The 20562-nt window shown below is 46.8% G+C and overlaps 1 protein-coding gene and 1 non-coding gene across 3 annotated transcripts in view; one reads left to right on the forward strand and one right to left on the reverse strand.

Moving 5' to 3' along the window:
- TRANK1 (tetratricopeptide repeat and ankyrin repeat containing 1) overlaps positions 1-20562 on the forward strand; it is an 87074-nt gene that overhangs the window by 42665 nt on the left and 23847 nt on the right. For both annotated transcript variants that reach the window (XM_067753764.1, XM_067753765.1), the window contains 6 exons: positions 1385-1546; positions 2088-2342; positions 3895-4071; positions 4711-7599; positions 14204-14403; positions 14687-14824. In XM_067753764.1, coding sequence (XP_067609865.1) covers positions 1385-1546; positions 2088-2342; positions 3895-4071; positions 4711-7599; positions 14204-14403; positions 14687-14824 — 3821 coding nt within the window. The remainder of the gene's footprint in view (positions 1-1384; positions 1547-2087; positions 2343-3894; positions 4072-4710; positions 7600-14203; positions 14404-14686; positions 14825-20562) is intronic.
- Positions 19384-19456, reverse strand: TRNAG-UCC (transfer RNA glycine (anticodon UCC)). The gene has a single exon. It is a non-coding gene; the product is annotated as a tRNA-Gly (tRNA).

The raw sequence follows: 20562 nt of genomic DNA on the forward strand, positions 1-20562 counted from the left end.
ACATCAGAACTCTGCTTGGGTCCCCTGGGTCCTTTCCCATTGTTGTGTGCTCCCTGGTGTGCCTTCACTTTGCAAAGCCAGCACCTAAGGCTCGTTCTCAAGGAGAACAGCCTATGGGCTTATGGAGCCTGTTTTGCTCAGGCTCCTTCAAACCAGAAGTGCCTGGGAATTTACATCCTCCCCAGGCAGTCTGTGGCCGGTGGCAGAAAGAGGTGAGAATCTGAAAGCCTGGTTCCCTTGCCTTGGCTGGCACAGCTCTGAGGTGTGACTCACTCCAGATCCCCCCAGGGGTCAGGCAAGGCACACCCCTACCCTGTGGGACTCAGCCTGAGCTCACACCCTGCCTGGTTCCTCCCTGACCCTGACCTGATTCCCCCACCCTCACTGGTCTCTTCCTTCATAAACTACATGCACACAAATCCTTGCCTCAGGGTCTGCTGTGGGAGACATGGCTGATAATAGGATGCTTTTATTTTTCCATCTCTAAAGTGTTCCTATTCTGTTAGAACATGACATTGAACATGCATTCACCTGTTCATCACATGATAGCACTTATGCTGTGGGCCAGGCCCATCTCATTGGGTGTGAAAACAGATGTCCAGTTATCTGTTCAGTAGGATTCCATTTTAACCAAGAGAGCTTTCTGAGTGTATAATCTGATACCAAATAAAACATTTGCCTTTTTTTAACCTTTCTTCAGTGGTTGATTTCTAATCATGACTACTTTCTCAGTAAATTAAACCAAGGGGATAATGTTTTCCCTCTTCTGGCCGGAGAGGTGGCTTCTTACTCTTGGCTTTTTCCACTTGCCAGTTAGATGCATGGGTGGCTGGCATGTAGTTGGATGTTGCTGCTGCAGTAAGCCACCCTCCTGCCATCACTTCCCTGAACTGTTGTATCAGTTATCCATTGCTGCATAACAAACAGCCCTCAAACTTAGTGGCTTAGAGCAACAAGCACTTATTTAGCTCATGATCCTGCAGCTCAGCCATTGAGGCTGGGCAGTTCTCATAGCCTTAACAGAACTCCTTCAAGTGTCTGCTTCTTGCTGATCGTAGCTGGGCTCTTTCACATCTCTGGGGCTCAGTTTGGACAACTGAACTGATTCCTCTTTGTTTTATGATGTTTCTTATCTAGCCTGGATCTGAATAGAACTAAACAAGGCCTCTTGAGGCCCAGGCTCAGAATTGGCACAAAAATCACATCTGCTGCATTCTCCTGGTCACAGCAGGTCATGAAGCCAGGCCAGAGTCAGGGTCGGGGAGGGGAACAGGCACTTCAAAGTCTCCTGGCTCCACAGAGGAGTGGAGAGGTGTGGTCATCCTTGCAATCTACGGGGCTGTGATCTCTGCAGTCACAAGCAGCACTCGGGGGTATTTTGCAGGACTGAGCAATGGCAGGGGACCAGCTAGCGAGGGCGACATTTTCCGGAAGGCCTCTGAGCAGCTAGTGACATACATGAATTCAGGAAGCCGCTTGCTGCAGAAAAACTTTTGGAAGCAAGGAGTGGTTCAGAGGTTCTTGCGCCTCCTTTCTTCTCAGCAAGGTAAGGTTTCTTACAACCTTCAGTAGTGTTCAAAGATGCTCTACGCACCTTAAAACTCTTTTCTACTATCTGTTTAAACATTGATTAAAAAATAAATGCCATGATCTACATGTAAAACATTCAAACAACACAGAACATTCTTCAGTGAAAAGTCGATCATCCACCCCTGAACTTCAGTCTCTAAATCTCATCCACAGAGGCAACCTCTGTTATTGGTTTTTCATGCAGCCTCCTGGAATTTGCATATACTATCCTTATTTAAAATACCACAGATGTTTCTCTTTTCTATTGGCTAGGACTCTACACTCCTTGGGTATTCCCAACCTTCCCAAGAAGCTCACGCACCAGTGCTGACACTGAGGTTCACACGTGGTTGAGTAGCATGACCCAGATAACTAAGTACTTGTTTATGGTTTCCCCACGTCTTAAAGATACTGATCCGTAACTTGGGGTGATGATGTCCCTCTGTGTTGGGTTTTGGCTGGGGACAGAAATCACATGAACCTTTTTCTGGAGTGTGGTGTGTTCTTGTTTTTGAAAGAAATCCCTCCCGACCTGGTCTATGACATTGACCGCGACTGTGCCAACGCCTTCATCAAGTTTTTACTGGAAAAACAGAAATGGCCTGAAGTGCTTCTGCTGCTGACCCGCAAAGTGAGTGGGGAGCCACCATCCGGGGACTGTCTCATCAAAGACTGTGACCTCTCGAACCTCAGCCTCTGTGCCATCCTCCCCCGCCTCAGCGCCTGGGACCAGCGGAGGACCCTGCTCCTGGGCCACCTGATAGACCACGGAGGTGAGTCCCAGATGCTGAGTCAGCACCGGGAGGACATCCCAGGGGAGTCCAGGTGCCACAGTTCATGGGGCTTTTTGCTTGATTTCAGAGACTCCTTTAAATTCTGCCTCATTCTCTTCCTCCTCCCTATCTTCTCATTGGAAACAGTGATAGGGTCGATGCATTTTTGTGAATTCTTCCCTTTCTCTCGTGTAAGAAACCTCAGGCCTGTGGAGGGGGCCTGGGCCCTGGTGTAGCCACAGCGGTCATTTCCTCCCAGCCTCCGACTGGACTTTTCCCTGCACTCAGTATGCCGCATGGGTCCTTGTCAAACGCTGTGACATTCTTTTCTGATCCATGGATTGGGATTTGTGATGCTTGTTTTTTAAAGAAACAGCCAAATAATGGGTGGGTGGAAACATCTGCTGTTTTAATCGGCACAATCAGGCTTGGCTGAATGTATGTCTGGAGTGTGCAGACGTCTTGCTGGATCAGGTTTTATTTTAAAACAAATTTGGAAGCACTAACCTTCTCCTTACGCTCCCCCCACTTAGGCCACTACTAACTGGCCACTGTAACTACTGACGTCTCCTCATTTATAAAATGGGAATGAAACTAATCCCCCTTTCTTAGAGCTGTTTGGAATATTCAATGAGTTCATGGACGCAGACTCTCGGCGGAGCGCCTGGGCTGTGTGGTTTTCCACCTGCCTTGCCGTTTAAGGGGAAATGACCTTCAGAAGGAGTGATGCCACATTGGTCCCAACTCTCAAAGTGACTTACAACGCCTTCAGGCGTTGGCTCTACCCACGGGTTTCAGGAGATAGATGGAAGGCCGCCTGTGGTTTATGTCTTCAAACCCATTCCTTGCATGGAGTGTTACTACCTTTGCCCAGAAACGATGGCGGTTATGGAATTCCTATTTTGTTCCTGATGAAGCAAGCACTTATTGAGGGCCTCCCCGGGGTCAGGTGCCAGGGCACAAGGATGGACAGTGAACATATGGCTGCCGGTGGGTGGCAGTGCAGGAGGGCTGCAGTCCTCAGGGGGTGGAGGTCAGGGAGCTTGCAGCGCAGAGGGGAGGTGTGGACTGAGCTAAAAAGAAGGTGATGTGGCAGTGGGGATGTGTCAGGGAACATGGCAAATGAGGGCCGATGGGCATTCTCGGGAAGAAGCTTCCTAGAAGCAAAGGATGTGGGAAGCACGCTCACGTCCAGGTCACCGAGTGTATGTCCAGGACTGTGTTGGGCAAACACTGGGAGTTCCGTTGTTCATGCCATCCCTACTCCGGTGCTGATGGTGGTCCCGTGGCGGGGTGGGAGGGGGAGATGGAGAGACAGAGGAGGTGAGGCCCAGGGACAGGACACCTGAAGGGGGCAGGCTTTCCCTCCAAGGGCACTGGGAAACCCTTGCCTCCCAGAAAGGGGGCGTGGCAGGAGGCCCTCAGAAGTCAGGTCAGCACCCCCTCTTGATTTGGAATAAAGGGCAGAATCGGTCCCGCCCCCCTCAGGTGGGCCCTGCTGACCTTGGCTCAGGGATGCTGCTCACCGGTCCCTTCTCTCTGCCTCCCCCAGCCTCGCCCGAGGGTCTCCAGGGCAGCCAGGAGCAGCCGCTTGTCATGTGCCTGAAGCACGGGGACTTTGAGCTGGCCTTCGTCCTCTTGACCAAGGGTGCGGACCCCCGTAGCATTTCTCTCACGGAAGGCGACACTCCTTTGCATGCCGCACTCCACATCTTTCTAGATATCGAAGGTAGGCCTTTATTTTGTAAGCAGTCTTTTTCTTGAGGAGGAAGCTGGGTGTTAGAATGGATGCTGTGCTCCTTGGTCTTTCCTGCTGGGAAAACTAACCATCTGGAAAAGGCCCATTTCTTGGCCAGGCCTGTATCTCCTGGCCCCTCACCCATAGCTTGATGGGAAGGAGTGACCATCATGGTGAACGGTCAGGGTGGGTTGATGGAGGAGGATTCTTAAGTTCCAAACTTAAGAATCGGCTGTCCATAGCTGCAAATACTTTCCATTTATTTACGCCATTTCAAGGGTCCTGACATAAAGGCTCTTACTGGAATATTTACGGTGATTTCTGGGTTTCTCCACCTTTGACAGTTGGGCAGGGTAAATCCTTTGCTGGGGGGGCTGCCTTGTGTATTGTAGGATATTTACCAGCATCCCTGGCCTCCACCCACTAGATGCCAGTAGCACCTCCTAAATTGTGACAATCAAAAATGTTTCCAGACACGGCCACCTGTCCATTGGGGAGCAAATCGCCCCCAGTTGAGAACCACTGGGTTATCAAATCCTTGGGGAAGTTCAGTGTTCTGAGGACCCCCGGCTGGCGTCTCTGCTCCCCAGAAAAGCCGTTCAGCACTCACAGGATTTTTGTGTCTTTCAGCTGACATCGGTTTTAACTTCCTCAGCCACCTGCTGGATCTGTTCTGGTCCAAGCCCACCGAGTTTGACTACCTCAACCCCAATATCCAGGACAACAGCGGTAACACGCTGATGCACATCCTCTTCCAGAAGGGCATGCTGAAGCGCATGGGGAAGCTGATAGATCTGCTGGTGAAGTTTGACATCAACCTCAACCTGAAGAACAAGGAAGGCAGAGATGCCCGGCACCGAGTGAAGAAGACAGACGCACTGCTCTTGGCCTGGAACAAAGCCCTGCAGGAGAGCAGGCGCCGGGGCCGACAGGATGCTGCCGCCCACCCAGGGAAGCCCCCACGCCGTGCAGCCCCGGCTCACACGGCTCCACTCAAGGGCTCCTCCAAGTCCCTGTCCTGCAGCAGCACTGCAAGAGCCCCACCCAGAAGAGCCGGGGTCCCTGAAAGCTGGGAGACCCTGCCGGATGCCCAGACTACGAGGCCAGAGCCTGGGGCTGCCAGGCCCTGTTCGCAGAGAGACCGCCTTGTGCAGGACATCACGGCTTTGATTCAGCAGATGGAATTGGATCCGTCCCTCCAGGAGGACTGTCCACAGGACTCCGAGCCTCTGGAGACAGGAGCTGGCACCGTAGGAGAGAAACAGGAGCTACAGGGCACCCCGGGGGCGGGGGGCTCTGACTGCAGTGGGAACAACCCCGCAGTCCTTGAGGCCGCGGAGGGACATGCGCAGGCAGGCCTCGGGACTCCGCAGCTCGTGCCTGCTGATCGCAGGGGGACAGAGGGCAGCGACGACCAGGACGACCAGAACGTGCCGGAGATGGAGGCCTGCCTCCTGGACTTCGAGAACATGACATGGGAGATCGAGTGCACTTCGGAGATGCTGAAGAAGCTGTCCAGCAAGGTCATGACCAAGTTCATGAAGAAGAAAATTATCCTCGCCATCCAGAAGCTCGGCAATGGTGAATGGACCAGGGGCCTGCGGAAGCGGCTAAAGAACTTGAAAGGAAGCATCCAGCTCTTCGAGGCCAAGCTGGACAAAGGGGCCCGGATGCTGTGGGAGCTCGCCATTGACTTCTCCCCGCGGTGCAGCGAGAACCCCGAGAAGATCATGGCTGCGGAGCACAGTGCGCATCCCACCGAGAAGGCGAGGCAGGTCTACACAGAAATCATCCGGATCTGGGACATCATCTTAGATCACAGCAAACTGTCGGACTCCATCAGGGCCATCTGCAGCGCCTACAACCGGGGCCTGTCCTGCATCCTGCGCAAGAAGCTGAAGGGTATCAACAAGCGCCAGGTGTCCGACAGTATGAAAATCCAAAAGCGGATACCCCGCTGCTACGTGGAGGACACAGAGGCCGAGAAGGGCGGGGCACACGTGGATCCTGAGTACTTCCCCCCTGCCAGCGCGGTGGAGACGGAGTATAACATTATGAAGTTCCACAGCTTCAGCACCAGCATGGCCTCCAACATCCTCAGTGACACGACGGCCACGGTGGAGTACCCCTTCCGGGTGGGCGAGCTCGAGTACGCGGTGATCGACCTCAACCCCAGGCCACTGGAAACCATCATCCTCATCGGGCGGAGCGGCACTGGCAAGACGACTTGCTGCTTGTACAGGCTGTGGAAGAAATTCCACGGTTACTGGGAGAAAGCCGAGCGGGCGGGAAGCCCGCTGCTGGCCAGGCAGATCTGGCTGAAGCGAAGGTTGGAACTGGAAACCGGAAAGGAGGGTCCAGGTGGGGAGGAGGAGGACGAAGAGGAGGAGGAAGAAGGACCCACTGAGGTGGTAACAGTGGACAGCCTAGAAGAGGAGCAGGAGAGTGAAGCCTGTGCAGGGGGAGCCAGTGGGGAGCCAGGGGACCCCGAACAAGGGGTGGAAGGACCCACCCCAGAAGAGCCCCACCAGCTGGAGCATCTACATCAGATCTTCGTGACCAAGAACCACGTCCTGTGCCAGGAGGTGCAGAGAAATTTCATTGAGCTCTCCAAGTCTACCAAGGCCACCAGTCACTACAAACCACTGGAACCCAATGTCCACAAACTCCAGGACCTGCGGGATGAGAACTTTCCTCTGTTTGTCACTTCCAAGCAGCTGCTCCTCCTGCTTGATGCTTCTCTGCCCAGACCATTTTTTCTGAGAAACGAAGATGGCAGCTTGAAAAGATCCATCGTAGGATGGTCCATGCAGGAAGAGTTGACCATCACCAACTGGCAGGAAGATGAGGAGGCCGAGGCAGACGGGGACTATGGTGAGGAGGAAACAACCATGGAGACACGCCCATGTGACAGTGACCCCCGGGTGTACGTGACATTTGAGGTGTTTGCCAATGAAATATGGCCCAAAATGATCAAAGGGAAAACTTCCTACAACCCTGCCCTGATTTGGAAAGAAATAAAGTCTTTTCTGAAGGGGTCTTTTGAGGCCCTCAGCTGCCCCCAGGGGAGACTCACAGAAGAAGCATATAAGCAATTAGGGCGGAAGCGGTCCCCCAATTTCAAGGAAGACCGGAGTGAGATCTATGGCCTCTTCTGCCTGTATCAGCAGATCAGGTCTCAGAAAGGGTACTTTGATGAAGAGGATGTGCTATACAACCTGTCCCGGAGGCTGTCGAAGCTCAAGGTGCTCCCATGGTCCATCCATGAGCTCTACGGAGATGAGATCCAGGACTTCACCCAAGCGGAGCTGGCGCTGCTGATGAAATGTATCAATGACCCCAACGCCATGTTCCTCACCGGGGACACGGCTCAGAGCATCATGAAGGGCGTGGCCTTCCGCTTCAGTGATCTGCGCTCTCTGTTCCACTACGCCAGCAAGAACACCACGGACAAGCAGTATGCAGTGCGCAAGCCCAAGAAGATCTACCAGCTGCACCAGAACTACAGGTCCCACTCAGGTACGTCCAGGCCTCGGGCTCTCCCTACAGGGGAGGTGCTTGGGCACTGACCTTGGGCTACTTTTGAAGCTGTGGCCTAGCTTTTGTTGGGTTCTTGTAGCTAAGGATAATATTTTGATCTACCCACATGAACAAGAGATCTTATGATTTTTGCCACTACTCATTCTTTTCTCTCTCTCTCTCTTTTTTTTTTTTTTTTTTTGGCCACTTGGCTTGTGGGATCTTAGTTCCCTGACCAGGGATTGAACCTGAGCCGTCCGCAGTGAGAGCGCAGAGTCCTAACCACTGGACCGCCAGGGAATCCCCCTTTTTTCTCTTTTTTTATTGAAGTATAGTTGATTTACAATGTTGTGTTAGTTTCAGGTGTACAGCAAAGTGATTCAGTTATATATATATGTTCTTTGTCAGATTCTTTTCCCTTATGGATTATTACAAGATGTTGAGTATAGTTCCCTATGCTATACAGTAGGTCCTTGTTGGTCATCTATTTTAATATATAGTAGTGTGTATATGTTAATCCCAAACTCCTAGTTTATCCACTCCTCCTTCCCCTTTGGTAACCATTAAGTTCAGTAGTCATCGCTACTCATTCTTAGGTTGATGATTTAAGCTGTGGTTGAATGGAAATGAACCTCTAAGTAATTACAGCTTAAGGTGTTGGCCATGACATGAAAACATTTCAGGGGAACATTTAAACTGCTTAAGAAGTTTTGTTAAAGCACTTTGGAAGCACCTGCTTCTAAAATGTAAAGTAATACGTCAATTACAAGTCATTAATCCTGAAAGAAAGCAGCTTTTCTTCCGAAGAGAAGCAAGAAAAGATGGCGGGGGTGGGGGGGGGTGGGGGGGGGCGGGAGGTTGTGGGAGATAATGCACTCTCAGGTGCTTTTAATTTGTGCCTCACGTGTGCCCCGTCCCTGTGCCAGGCACGATGCCAGGCAGTTGACATAGGTACTGAACCTGGGCCACGGAGGTGAAAGCCCGGAATCCTAACCACTGGGCCACTAGGGAACCCCCATGGGTACCTGTTTTTAAGCCTCCAAAAAACCCTACAAGGTAGACATCATTCCCATTTTACAAAGGAAGAAACTGAGGCACAGAGAATACTTCCTTTGTGGTTTATAGAATGCTCACCAATTCACCTCCTATGTCCTGCATGTGTCCATGAACAACATAGAGTATTATTTTACATGTTTAAAAACTTTGTTTAATGGACTCATACCAGACGTACCTTTCTGCAACTTCGTAATTTTGCTTATAGTAATGTTTTGGGATTTCTGCATGTTGATACCATGGAGCTGCAGTCCATGCATTTCTCAGTGCTGTTAGTAGTCTAATTCATGACTGCACCACACTTTGTTATCCACTTTCCAGACAAAATTATTCTTCCTTTATCCCTCAACAAAAATATTTTCGTTTTTTATACTTCTCTTGCTGACAACGCATATCCTACTTGCTTTACACACTGAAATGCTTCCCTTATCATTTTTACATATTACAGTTTTTAACTTAAAAGACCTTAACAAAACCAAGAAACAAGTAATTGAGCTGTTTGTTTATATCAGCATTTTCTTTTTCTTTTTTTTTTTGTGGTACGCGGGCCTCTCACTGTTGTGGTCTCTCCCATTGCGGAGCACAGGCTCTGGACGCGCAGGCTCACGGGCCCAGCCGCTCCGCGGCATGTGGGATCTTCCCGGACCGGGGCACAAACCCGTGTCCCCTGCATCGGCAGGCGGACTCTCAACCACTGCGCCACCAGGGAAGCCCTATATCAGCATTTTCTGATTGGCAAGCTTAAGAACATAACCTCTAAAAACATATATTTTTCTCATAGCATAATTTCTCTTTAATGTGGTACAAGATGCTGTTTAAGGAACCCAAACATCTTTTGTAGTTCTGCTAATTAACCCAAGGCTGAAGTCTCAGGCAAAGTGGGCTGTGTTTGTATTTCAAGGACATGATAAGCGTTAATTTCAAGCTTTCTCCTAGGCATATTTTTGTTCTCTCAGGGTCAGAATTCTGAAAACAGTATTTTATCAAGCTAGCTTTCTCTAACTGCATATGCAAAAAAGAACCAGTTTAGAGTGTCAGAAGAGTTTCATCTTAACCAATTTTCTCTGGAGTCTGAAGAATACTGTTGGCCCACAGTGTTAAAAAGAAAATCGTCTTTTTCTTAGTCATAGGTTCATAGCCAAAATTTTTCTTAATGAATTGAACCTGAATTTCCCATTTTACAAAAAGCAACAAGAATACCAATCACACAAATGGAATACACACTCACACACCAGAAGACAGAACTGTCACAAATGCACTGAGAGGATGACCGATACAGAGTCCCAGACAAACACTTCCCAACACAAATGGTCCTCAACGTCAGAAACACGTCAGAACCAACTGGCAAGATGCCCAGATAGCACCTCATGCTCAAAAGAAAATGTGCCTTGTGCTCACCAGTGCCCTTACTCAGGCTTGGCGCTCGTCAGCTCGTCCAGATGCGTGTTTCCGTTGCACCAAGGAAAAGCATATGTTGGCAGCCAGTGCCGAGCAAGGAAGAAACAGGGAGGATCTCGGAAACAAATGGTTAGGGCAGCTGCTAGGAACGTCCCCCCAAATCCCCCTCCCGAATCCAGTGAGCCACGAGCAATGGGCTCCTCACAGCCATCTCAGTGCTTCTTCATGGCGGCAGCTCTTCCCAAGAAAACCCTGGAAGCCAGATATCGCGAGAGCGCAGCCTCACGTTGGGTGTCAAAAACTTCCCGCAAGTGGGTCCAGGTGCTCGCTGCTCAAAAGCCAATAAAGAGGCAAGGTTGGTGGAAAGGAAAGTTTGCTTTATTTCAGAGACCAGCAACCCGGGGCTGGGGTGTCAGATTCACGTCCCAAGGCCAACTCCCCTTCCCCCCACCCTGCCAATCAGTGGTCAAGAGCTTTTATAGAGGGAGGGAGGAGGCTACATGCAGAAACAGCACAGTCAGCTCTGACAGTCATCTTGAAACTGGTCATCGGTGGTCTGATGATTGTCTTACTTAAATCCTTCTGACCTGGGGTTACGGTAACCTCCTATGTAGTCTTTTAATGGTTTTCAATTGTGCTCCTTATATTTAGGTAGGTGTCAAAATTTAGGTAAATTTAATTAATTCAGTTTAAAATGTATGTGTGGTGTGACATTGTCTTTATTGAAATCATGCTTCTGTGATCTAATTTTCCTTTTTTCCATAGGGATAAACAGTTGTGCTGATGCCATTTACCTCATGGTCCATCCTTTCCCCTCATTTGCAATTCTTGCTTTTCAAATATCTGTGAGTCTGTTTCTGGGCTCACTATTTTTTTTGATTTGTCTAATTTGTCTGTTTTTGTACTATTATCACACTGTCTTTATTTACTGTATTATCAGATTTCTCCATTGACTCTTTGTAATTTTGATTGGAATTGAAGTTCTCACTCTTTGGGAAGAAATCACATCTTTACATTGTAGGGATTTCTGAACCATGACCTTGGCATATTTCTCTGTTCAGATTTTTTTTTTTTACTGCCTTCAATAATATTTTATAATTTTCCCCAGACATTTTACACAGCTCTTAGATTTGTCCCAGAAACCTTATACTTTTGGTTACTATCATGGCTGCACCTTTTTTCTCTTTTTAAATTTTCTAGCCATGTCTTGCTGGTACAGAGGGATGCTGTTGGTTCTTGTGTGTTGATCTGGTATCTCACAATCTTGCTGAACACTCTTACTACATTTACCATTTTGATATTTTTATGCAGGTAAGGGCAGGTTTGATCTTCTCTTCTATACTTGTCATTTCTTTTTTGTATCATATTTTATTGGTTAGGACCTTAAACAGAAACAGTAAGAGGCATCCGTATGTTATTCCTGAAGTTAACGTGAATATTTTTTTAACATTTCACCATTTAAGTCTGGTGCTTATTGTAGGTTTTTGATAGATTCTCTTTTTCTGGATGCATTTCAGGTAGGCTATGGTTTGGTGAGAAGAGAAAATACACACAGACCACACACACGTACATACACATACACACACACATTGGTACTCTTAACACCCTTACAGTGTAAAAATAGATTAACATTTGTTTAGCCAAGGATTCAGAAAACAATTCGAAGCCAGGTGGCCTCCCAGAGTGTAGCATACACCACACAGCTCAGCCCAGCTTTCCAGGGCTCTCACAGTCTTCCTGATGTTGCACATCAATTACAGGGTCTGCCTGGGTCTGAGCAGCTCAGCTTCTTGCTCTTCCGTGACTTTCTACTTGTGCTGTGCAGGAAAAACTGGCACAAAGAAGTTTATGCTCGAAATACGAGATTTTATCCATTCAGGAAGCATATATTGAGCTCCTCCCCTACCTGACACTGTGTGGGGGCTTGGTGACCAAGACATTCACATTTCTCTGTCCCCAGGGGGTAGCTCCAGACGGCACCCCCTTTTTTGTTGTCGGACTCTGTAGAGGGGACCTGGCATGAGTAGTTGAATGAGCCCCTTATTCTGATGGTGTACGTGGGTTCAGCACCACTGGTCTGGGGCAGCAGCCTTTATGATCAGCAAGATAGAGTATGGCAAAGGGAATTGTCCTGTGAGCAGTTGTTTTTTTGGGTTTTTTTTTTTTATGTAGTAGGCAACCCACCCAGATGATCACTACATAAACTCCATTTTCCACCTCCCGTCAGGATAGAGGGAAGACTGTGCGTAAATGTTTCTGTGTATAGAACCAGAAAAAGCCCCAATAATATGTATTAGATTTGAGAGACTTTAGAAAACACATAAAACGTTAAAAAAAAAAATTCAAGCCCCTGTAAGGCTACTCACTAGCCACATTTTGTTTCATTTCCTTCTGATCTCTTTACTGGCCATATACAAATATGCATTTATCACACACATTTATTGATTGATTATGTGTATTTACATAATCAGTGTTATGATTGATTAACATTGTTTAATCAATCATAATTTAGTGAATATTTAGTGAATACTTCCCCCATCTTTTATTCTTTTTTAAATTGAGATTCACATAGCATAACATTCACCTGTTTAAAATGTGCAATTTCGTGGTTTTTTAATATATTCATAAGGTTGTGCAACCATTACCACTGTCTAATTCCAGAACATTTTTATCACCCCCAAAAGAAACCCCATAACCGTTAGCAGTCACCCTTATCCCCTCCTCACCCCTGTGAACTACCAATCTACTTTCTGTGTCTGTGGGTTTGCCTCTTCTGGACATTTCATATAAATGGAATCACAAAATATGTGACCTTTTATGTCTGCCTCCTTTCACTTAGCACAGTGTTTTCAAGGTTCTTCCATATTGTAGCGTGTATCAGTACTTCATTGCTTTTTATAGCTGAACCATCTTTTATTCTTTGAGCATGTTTGTATAAAAAATTTTATCTAGTTCCCTAGAAGGGCATTTAAGTGGATTCCAGTTTTTCACTGAAATGAACACTTCCGTGCTTTTTTCTGATCCTCTCATTAGTGTACATCTCTGAACCACAGTCGCAGCTGATCTGCTTAAATTCAACAGTTTCCACTTGTATTCTTGATTTCTTTATATTGCATAGTGTTAATAATAATAGCATTGGATAGTAACATTTCCCTTTACTATTTGGTAACAGCAATGGGTACACATATGCCCATTTCATAGAATTCTAGCTGGTGTTGGGCAAAGGGCACATGGCCCCTAAGAATAGTGGGAGACCCAGGATGATCCGTATTCAGTCCAGCTTCTTTTGGAGGTGTTTACTAACTTCTCGGACCTTGGAGTCCCTGTTTGTAAAAGTGGGGTTGTCTGGTCTGTCTCACCGGGCTGTTGTGAGAATTAATAAACAGGTTAATCTTTATGAAGGTGCCTCTTGTTTAGTCGACATCACTGTCAGTGTTACTTCAGCGCTTAGACAAAAATGGGACCCAAGGAGAAAGCTCTTTGGAAAATCCTTTATCCAGCTCTGACAATTATTTAGTATACTCCTCTCTTTGCTGGGTATAAACCTGGTGGAAAAGGGCAATGGAAGCCGAGGTTGCTGCCCCACCTAACGTCCAGCTCTTACCATGTAATGTTGTCTCCAGTGCTCTAAGTACCAACGACAGGGGACAGGATAGTTCTTGTTTTTTAACTGTATATTAGCCCCTGTATTAGCATTCTAACAGCTCTAAGTGTTTAGTTACATTTCTGCCTTGACTCTTCTTCATGAGGTCATTTTCTCTCACATGAATATAGTCCAGGAATGAGATTTACAAAACCTTCTTAGGACAGCAAACACATCTCTGCCTTTGCGGTACCCGGAGTAATACAGCTCGGAGCCAAAGTGATAATCTAACAGGATCTGGAAATTGGCTGCAATTGTATGTACTCTCAGGACCAATACTGCTTCTCAGGAGAAAAGCAAAACCAAAATAAGAACACAAAATGCACGGGAGTTCCCTGGCGGCCTAGTTGGTTAGGATTCCAGGCTTTCATTGCCGTGGCCTGGATTCAGTCCCTGGTCAGGGACCTGAGATCCTGCGAGCTGTGCAGCGTGGCCAAAAACAAAACAAAACAAACCAAAAACCCCAGCCATGTTGGCGTGTTGTACAGTATCTGACTTTTTTTATCCCAGGAATCCTCAATCTGGCATCTGGAGTGGTAGATTTACTTCAGTTCTATTTCCCGGAATCTTTTGATCGCCTTCCAAGGGATTCTGGCCTCTTTGATGGTCCCAGACCAATTGTCCTGGAGTCCTGTAGTGTAAGTGACTTGGCAATATTGCTTCGAGGCAACAAAAGAAAAACCCAGCCCATTGAATTTGGAGCCCACCAGGTGAGTTTCTTGAGATTGTATGTTTTAAAATAAAAGGCAGTTTGCAGTTGAAAAAAGGTTTGAGAAGCTGAGTTCTTCCACAACGTAGAATTCAGTAGCCCCTGTCCCAGAACGAGGAAGTTTCAGAGATGGGTGAGTGACGAAGTGTTATTAATATTCCCACCACGATGGCCGTTCCTCATCAAAGACATTACTTGCCTCCCACAGAAATAGTCTCAGCTTTACTAGATCTCTCTTTGTACAATGTGAAGTTTTTTCTCTTCTATCCCCCTTTGTTTCCTAGGTAATCCTTGTAGCCAATGAAATGGCAAAGGAGAAAATTCCAGAAGAGCTGGGATTAGCGCTTGTGCTAACAGTTTACGAAGCCAAAGGCCTAGAATTTGATGACGTGCTCCTTTACAACTTTTTCACTGATTCTGAGGTATGTCGTACTCAATTCTTCTTCTCACAGCGCATGTGTGTGTAGGAGCTCCACTCCCACTCCAGGAAAGAGAGTTTTGGAGCTGAGTAGATGAGAGTTGGTCACAGGTGACCGTTTCCCCTTTTGGAGCATCATCCATTTGGTGTGGGGTTTTGTGTGTTTGGATGCGGCTTTCGACAATGTCTGTGGGTTGTTTCATAGTGTGTTGTGGGATGGCTTTCCCCGTGCCTTGCCCTTCCCTGTTTTCTTGTATTCACCTTTTCTGAATGCCTGGTACCCAAGCGCCAGCTTCCGGTTTTCACTAGCTACTGTTAACCTTGACTCCCAAGGATCCTCAAGTTGGAGCAAGGTCTAAGGAGAGCCTTACAAATGAAGGCAAGGTTAGCAATGTCCACCCTATGAGGACAGAACCGGGCAAGGTCATTCATAGGGAGACAACTGCAGGAAGACACGTGAGCCTTGGTTCCTGCCCACAGGATCAGGTAATGCAGGGGACGAGAACAGCCATCCTGCCTGAGCTCCCTCCGGGCATGGCTTTGCCACCACTGCTTGCCACCCTTGCCCACAATGGCAGCAAAAGAGTCCCCAGACTGACCCCCAGTGACCTCTGTGCCAGCCGATTGTCTTGACTTGGCTCCTGAGTCCTTGTGATGGTTTTTCTTCCCAACCTCAGTACATTATAGGTAGAGCCGCCAGCTCAAGGCCATTGTCCTCAGTTTCATAGCAACTGCCTTCTCTTCACCGCCGTCTTCGGTGGAGGCTCAGGTTGGCTGCTGACCATGCTGTGGGGTCTCCTTTGGGGACATAGCTGGCTGTACCCTGGTGCCCGTTGCAGACTCCCCGCTGCACACAGTGCATGCTTGAAGGGGCTGTTTTCATACCCAAGTCACGAGCACTGTTAGCTTTGACTCCTTAAAATCTGCTCCAGAACTCACCCTTTAAATGGAGTCCTTTGTTTTTGTTTTGTTTTTTTCTGGTCTTTTTTTAAATGTCACATTTGCCTCGATAATACCTATGACTAATATTGCTATGGATGTTTTACAGTTTATAAAGTGCTTTTTGAAGGCATTGTCTCAGTTTATCCTCCACCAACCCTCTGACGTTGTGTGTATTTTTATTACTCTCATTCTACACATGAGGCTGAGGGTCATGGAAGTTACATAAGTTGCCTGTAGTCGTAATGTAGGTGGCAGAGCTCGGAGATGAACTCAGATGCTTTGAATTCCAAATCTCAAGATCTTTCCACTGTACTCCCTTCCTTTTAATACCCTGCATGCAAATCGGCTTCCAGAACCTTCCACAATGAATATATCATTACCATACCTTAAGTGCACTCCTTTTCTATCGACTTTTCTGATAAAATCAGATGCATTCTCATTAATCCTGGAACCATTTTTAATCTCCGAGGACTAACTTTTTTTTTTCTCATAATACATCCATTGGTCATGGTTGGACCGAGGCTCTCCTAAAAGAGGAAAGGGTAAGACTTTGTTGTTCGTGTCCTTTATTAAGTGCCAGTTGTATGCTTGTGCTAGTAAGAAGCTCCAGGAGCTCTGGACTTATGGATCGGTAACTTGTGGTCAACTCTGTTTGTGAAAGAAAAATCTACTTAATTCTCTTTCACCCTGACCCTGGAATGGCACAATCTTGGATCCCTTGACCCTAAGCTCCCACCAAGGGATCAGTGAGTTGCATGAAATTAAAACAATCACAAATTAAGTCTTGTGGTAACATCCACGTCATCCTATACACAGAATGAGAATTCTAAAAAGACTTCTGATGTGATGCCTCCCAATTACCAGGGAATGGAATCGTGCATTCCCCAGCACAAAGCACACCCTCAGTTTATCATTCACAACCACAGGACCAAAAGGCACCAGTCAGCAAATGAGAGGAGATGCTACAATCAAAGGAGAGGAAAAACAGAGGTCACAGGAGTCCCCATGCGTCTGTGGTCTGGCTGCTCACGTGGGGTTTCTTTTCGGGGTGATGGGTGAAGGCTGCTGAACAGTACTTGCTGTTTGACATGGAAGACTGTGGAGGACTCCTCTCTCCATCCCTGGCCTCCTCTTCCACCGCCGTTTATGTATCTGGAAGGTGCTGTGTGTGTGTGTGTGTGTGTGTGTGTGTGTGTGTGTGTGTGTGTAGGGGGCTTCTTATGGCCCTGGCTTGTGATTTTTCTCTTCAGAGGATTCAGTGTTACCTGTTCAACCACATGGACACCAGGGTCATCTTCTGAGATGAGAAAGGAACCAAGGAATGGTTATATCAAGGCCTTCTCTTGTAGGATTTTGCCTCATTTGGGGGAGGGGAAGTCATTCTCTGGTCACCTCCAAACTCTCCTCCTGTGGGGACTTGGAGGGGTGCTTGCCATGGACACTCTGCCCCAGTGGGGAGTCCCTTCCTTCACACTCATGTGTGACCAGGACAGGAGAGGCTTTCAAAACCACAATTTTTAAGAGTTGCTGAACTAATCTAGAGAACAGGCCCCACAAAAGAAGCCTTGCTGGTAGAGTCTAAGTCCTTTTCCTTCATAATTACTAATCCCCAGAGAAGAAGCTGGAAGACTTCTAGATGCTTCTTCCTTTTATTGCCGGGAGTGCTGCAGGCCTGTATTCTTGCTGTAAACACGTGCTCGCTCCTAGGAGGCTCTGTCTTGAGAGTGAAATGTGTTTTATTCATGGAAACAGGTTAGTCGTGTGCCATACGAGCAGCTTCTGTGTCTCCTTCGAGCAGTTTTAAGATACAGGTGCTTTGGGCTTCCCTGGTGGCGCAGTGGTTGAGAGTCTGCCTGCCGATGCAGGGGACACGGGTTCGTGCCCCGGTCCGGGAAGATCCCACATGCCACAGAGCGGCTGGGCCTGTGAGCCGTGGCCGCTGAGCCTGCGCGTCCGGAGCCTGTGCTCCGCAACGGGAGAGGACACAACAGTGAGAGGCCCGTGTACCGCAAAAAAAAAAAAAAAAAAAAAAAAAAAGATACAGGAGCTTCACTGGCCCTTCCAACTTCAGGCAGCCTGCACCTCCCGCTGTCTGCCGGACCTCCTCCGATGTTAGCATGCATGTCTCTGGCCTGCTTTCTTTGGCAAACAATTAAGTTGGGTAAACAGCTTTATGAAGATGAAAAGATAGTCACAGATGTGTCCTGAAGATTTTTTTTTTTTAACTTTCAACTACTAAAATTGATTACATGACTTACATCTCTTCTCATAACCTGGTGATTAATTCCCTAATTGGTTAGTAGCATAACCACTCTTATTTAATAGACAGTATTTAAAGCATTTAACCTAATGTGGTTTTTTTAAATTTAATTTAATTTTATTATTTATTTTTGGCTGCGTTTGGGTCTTCGTTGCTGCATGCGGCCTTTCTCTAGTTGTGGAGAGCGGTTGCTACTCTTTATTGTGGTGCATGGGCTTCTCATTGCTGTGGCTTGTCTTTGTTGCGGAGTCCGGGCTCTAGGCGTGCGGGCTTCAGTAGTTGTGACATGTGGGCTCAGTAGTTGCGGCTCACCAGCTCTAGAGCGCAGGCTCAGTATTTGTGGCGCATGGGCTTAGTTGCTCTGTAGCATGTGGGATCTTCCCGGCCCAAGGCTTGAACCCATGCCCCCTGCATTGGCAGGCAGATTCTAACCACTGAGCCACCAGGGAAGTCCCTAACCTAATGTTTATAGAGTTTACATTATAGAGGAACTGAAGGGAGGTAATGAACTGTATCCACTCCACCTTTCCATCATCCTTGAAAAGATACATAGGTGGCAAGTGGCACCATTTTATAAAAAACTGAAGGATAGGAGAATTGACTACCTACTCCCCCAAGACACACAATGAAGTATGAAATCTGAAACTTCATGGGAATTATTCACTGTAGATACTGTGTATAATCTGGTCACGTTTGCCTCCCCAGGGTCTGCAAACTATGGCCTGGGGGCTAAACCCAGCTCACTGCCTGTGAGCTAAGAATGGTTTTTACATTTTTAAATGGTTAAAAAAATCAAAAGGAAAATCATATCCTGTGGCATGCGAAAATTTAGTATTAAATTCAATTTTAGTGTCAAAAGATAACGTTTCATTTCATCACACTTGCCCGTTCATTTACTGTTGACTAGAGCTGCTTTTGCTCTACAGTAGCGGAGTAGAGTAGTTGCAATAGAGACCATATAGCCCACAAAGCCAAAAATATTTATCATCTGACCCTTTAGCAAAAAAATTTACAGACCCTGATCTACAAGTCACCGTGGTTTTGTGGTTTGATTTGGGTAAAGGGGAAAATGGCTAAAATGTCAACTCTTTATCGAGCATTGTAGAGACACTTGACATTGATTATCTCCTTTTATTTTTCCAACAATGTGGTTAGTTCTGTCATCCACATTTTACAGAACAGGAAAATGAGACCTAGAAGAGGCATTTGTTAAAGGTCACATAATAAGTGGACAAATCGAGATTTAATTTGTTCCATCTGACCTCAGAGTCCACCTTGCACAGCATACCCCACGGCTCCTGAATTTCACTCCATCCTTTTTTTGGGGGGACGGGGGGGCCTTGTGGCTTGCGGGATCTTAGTTCCTCAACCAGGGATTGAACCTGGGCCCTCTGCAGTGGAAGTGCAGAGTCCTAACCACTGGACTGCCAAGGAATTCCGGAGCTCCGTCCTTGATTGGATCACTTGGTTAGGAAATTTTGTCACATGTCTTTTTTTTATATCATAAGAAAATAATTTTAATTTTTTATTCTTACATTTCCTAGCATTCATATTTTCAGTGAAAATGTTTCAAATTATTTACACTTTGAATGCAATTACATCTCTTAATCCTGGGCATTTAATATAACACAAATTATGTGAAAATTCGGTTATAACACAACTAGTAATTTTGCTGACATAAGGGCAAGACTCTATTTTATAGAATAGATGTAAAAATAATTTATGAATTATTACATCTTTATTACTCATTTAAACATGGCTAAACTATCCACATGTAACAGCAGTAATTATATTTTTATTATCTTGGTTATTTGTGACTCTTAGTCATATGAAACCCAAAGCTTAACACAAATTATTTTGTATTTATATTTTTTAGACTTATTTTTTATTGAGGCAACACTGGTTTATAACATTATATAAGTCGCTCGTGTACAAGATTGTATTTGTACTTCTATATAGCCTACAGCATGCTTACCACCAAAAATTTAGTTTCTGGGACTTAGGGAACTAAGATCCCACATGCTGCGTGGCATGGCCAAAAAATTGAAGGAAGGAAGGAAGGAAGGAAAAATAAAACTTAAAAAAAAATTTAGTTTCCATTTGTCACCATAGAGTTGATATTTTGCCATTTGTGACAACATGGATGGACACCGCGGGTACCACCCTAAGCGTCACATGTGTCTTAATGACTGACCCTAAGTGGCATTTTTTAAACACATTGTGAAAAGAGGTGAGGATACTGGTTTTCTCTCTCCATTCTGCTTGTGGACATTCTTTCAACAACAGGAACCTCCAGGCCATAAACACTCGTGCTAGAAGTGAGCACATGTGCCTGCTTCTTGGCCGTCTTAGCTGAGCGTCTTGGGGTCTTCCCGGTAGCTGCCCTGATCCCTGCCTGCACCACCTGGGCCCCGACCCCCACTCTGAGGCCATAGGATGGCCACCTCCTCACAGCTGGTGCTGAAGGCCTGGCCGCCGTGCCAGGCAAAGGGGGCTCAGTTCTCTGTGAGGCCCAGGGAGGCTGGGTGTGCACTGCAGAA

This window comes from Pseudorca crassidens, chromosome 10 (assembly GCF_039906515.1).
Source record: "Pseudorca crassidens isolate mPseCra1 chromosome 10, mPseCra1.hap1, whole genome shotgun sequence".
Classification (NCBI taxonomy): Eukaryota; Metazoa; Chordata; class Mammalia; order Artiodactyla; family Delphinidae; genus Pseudorca; species Pseudorca crassidens.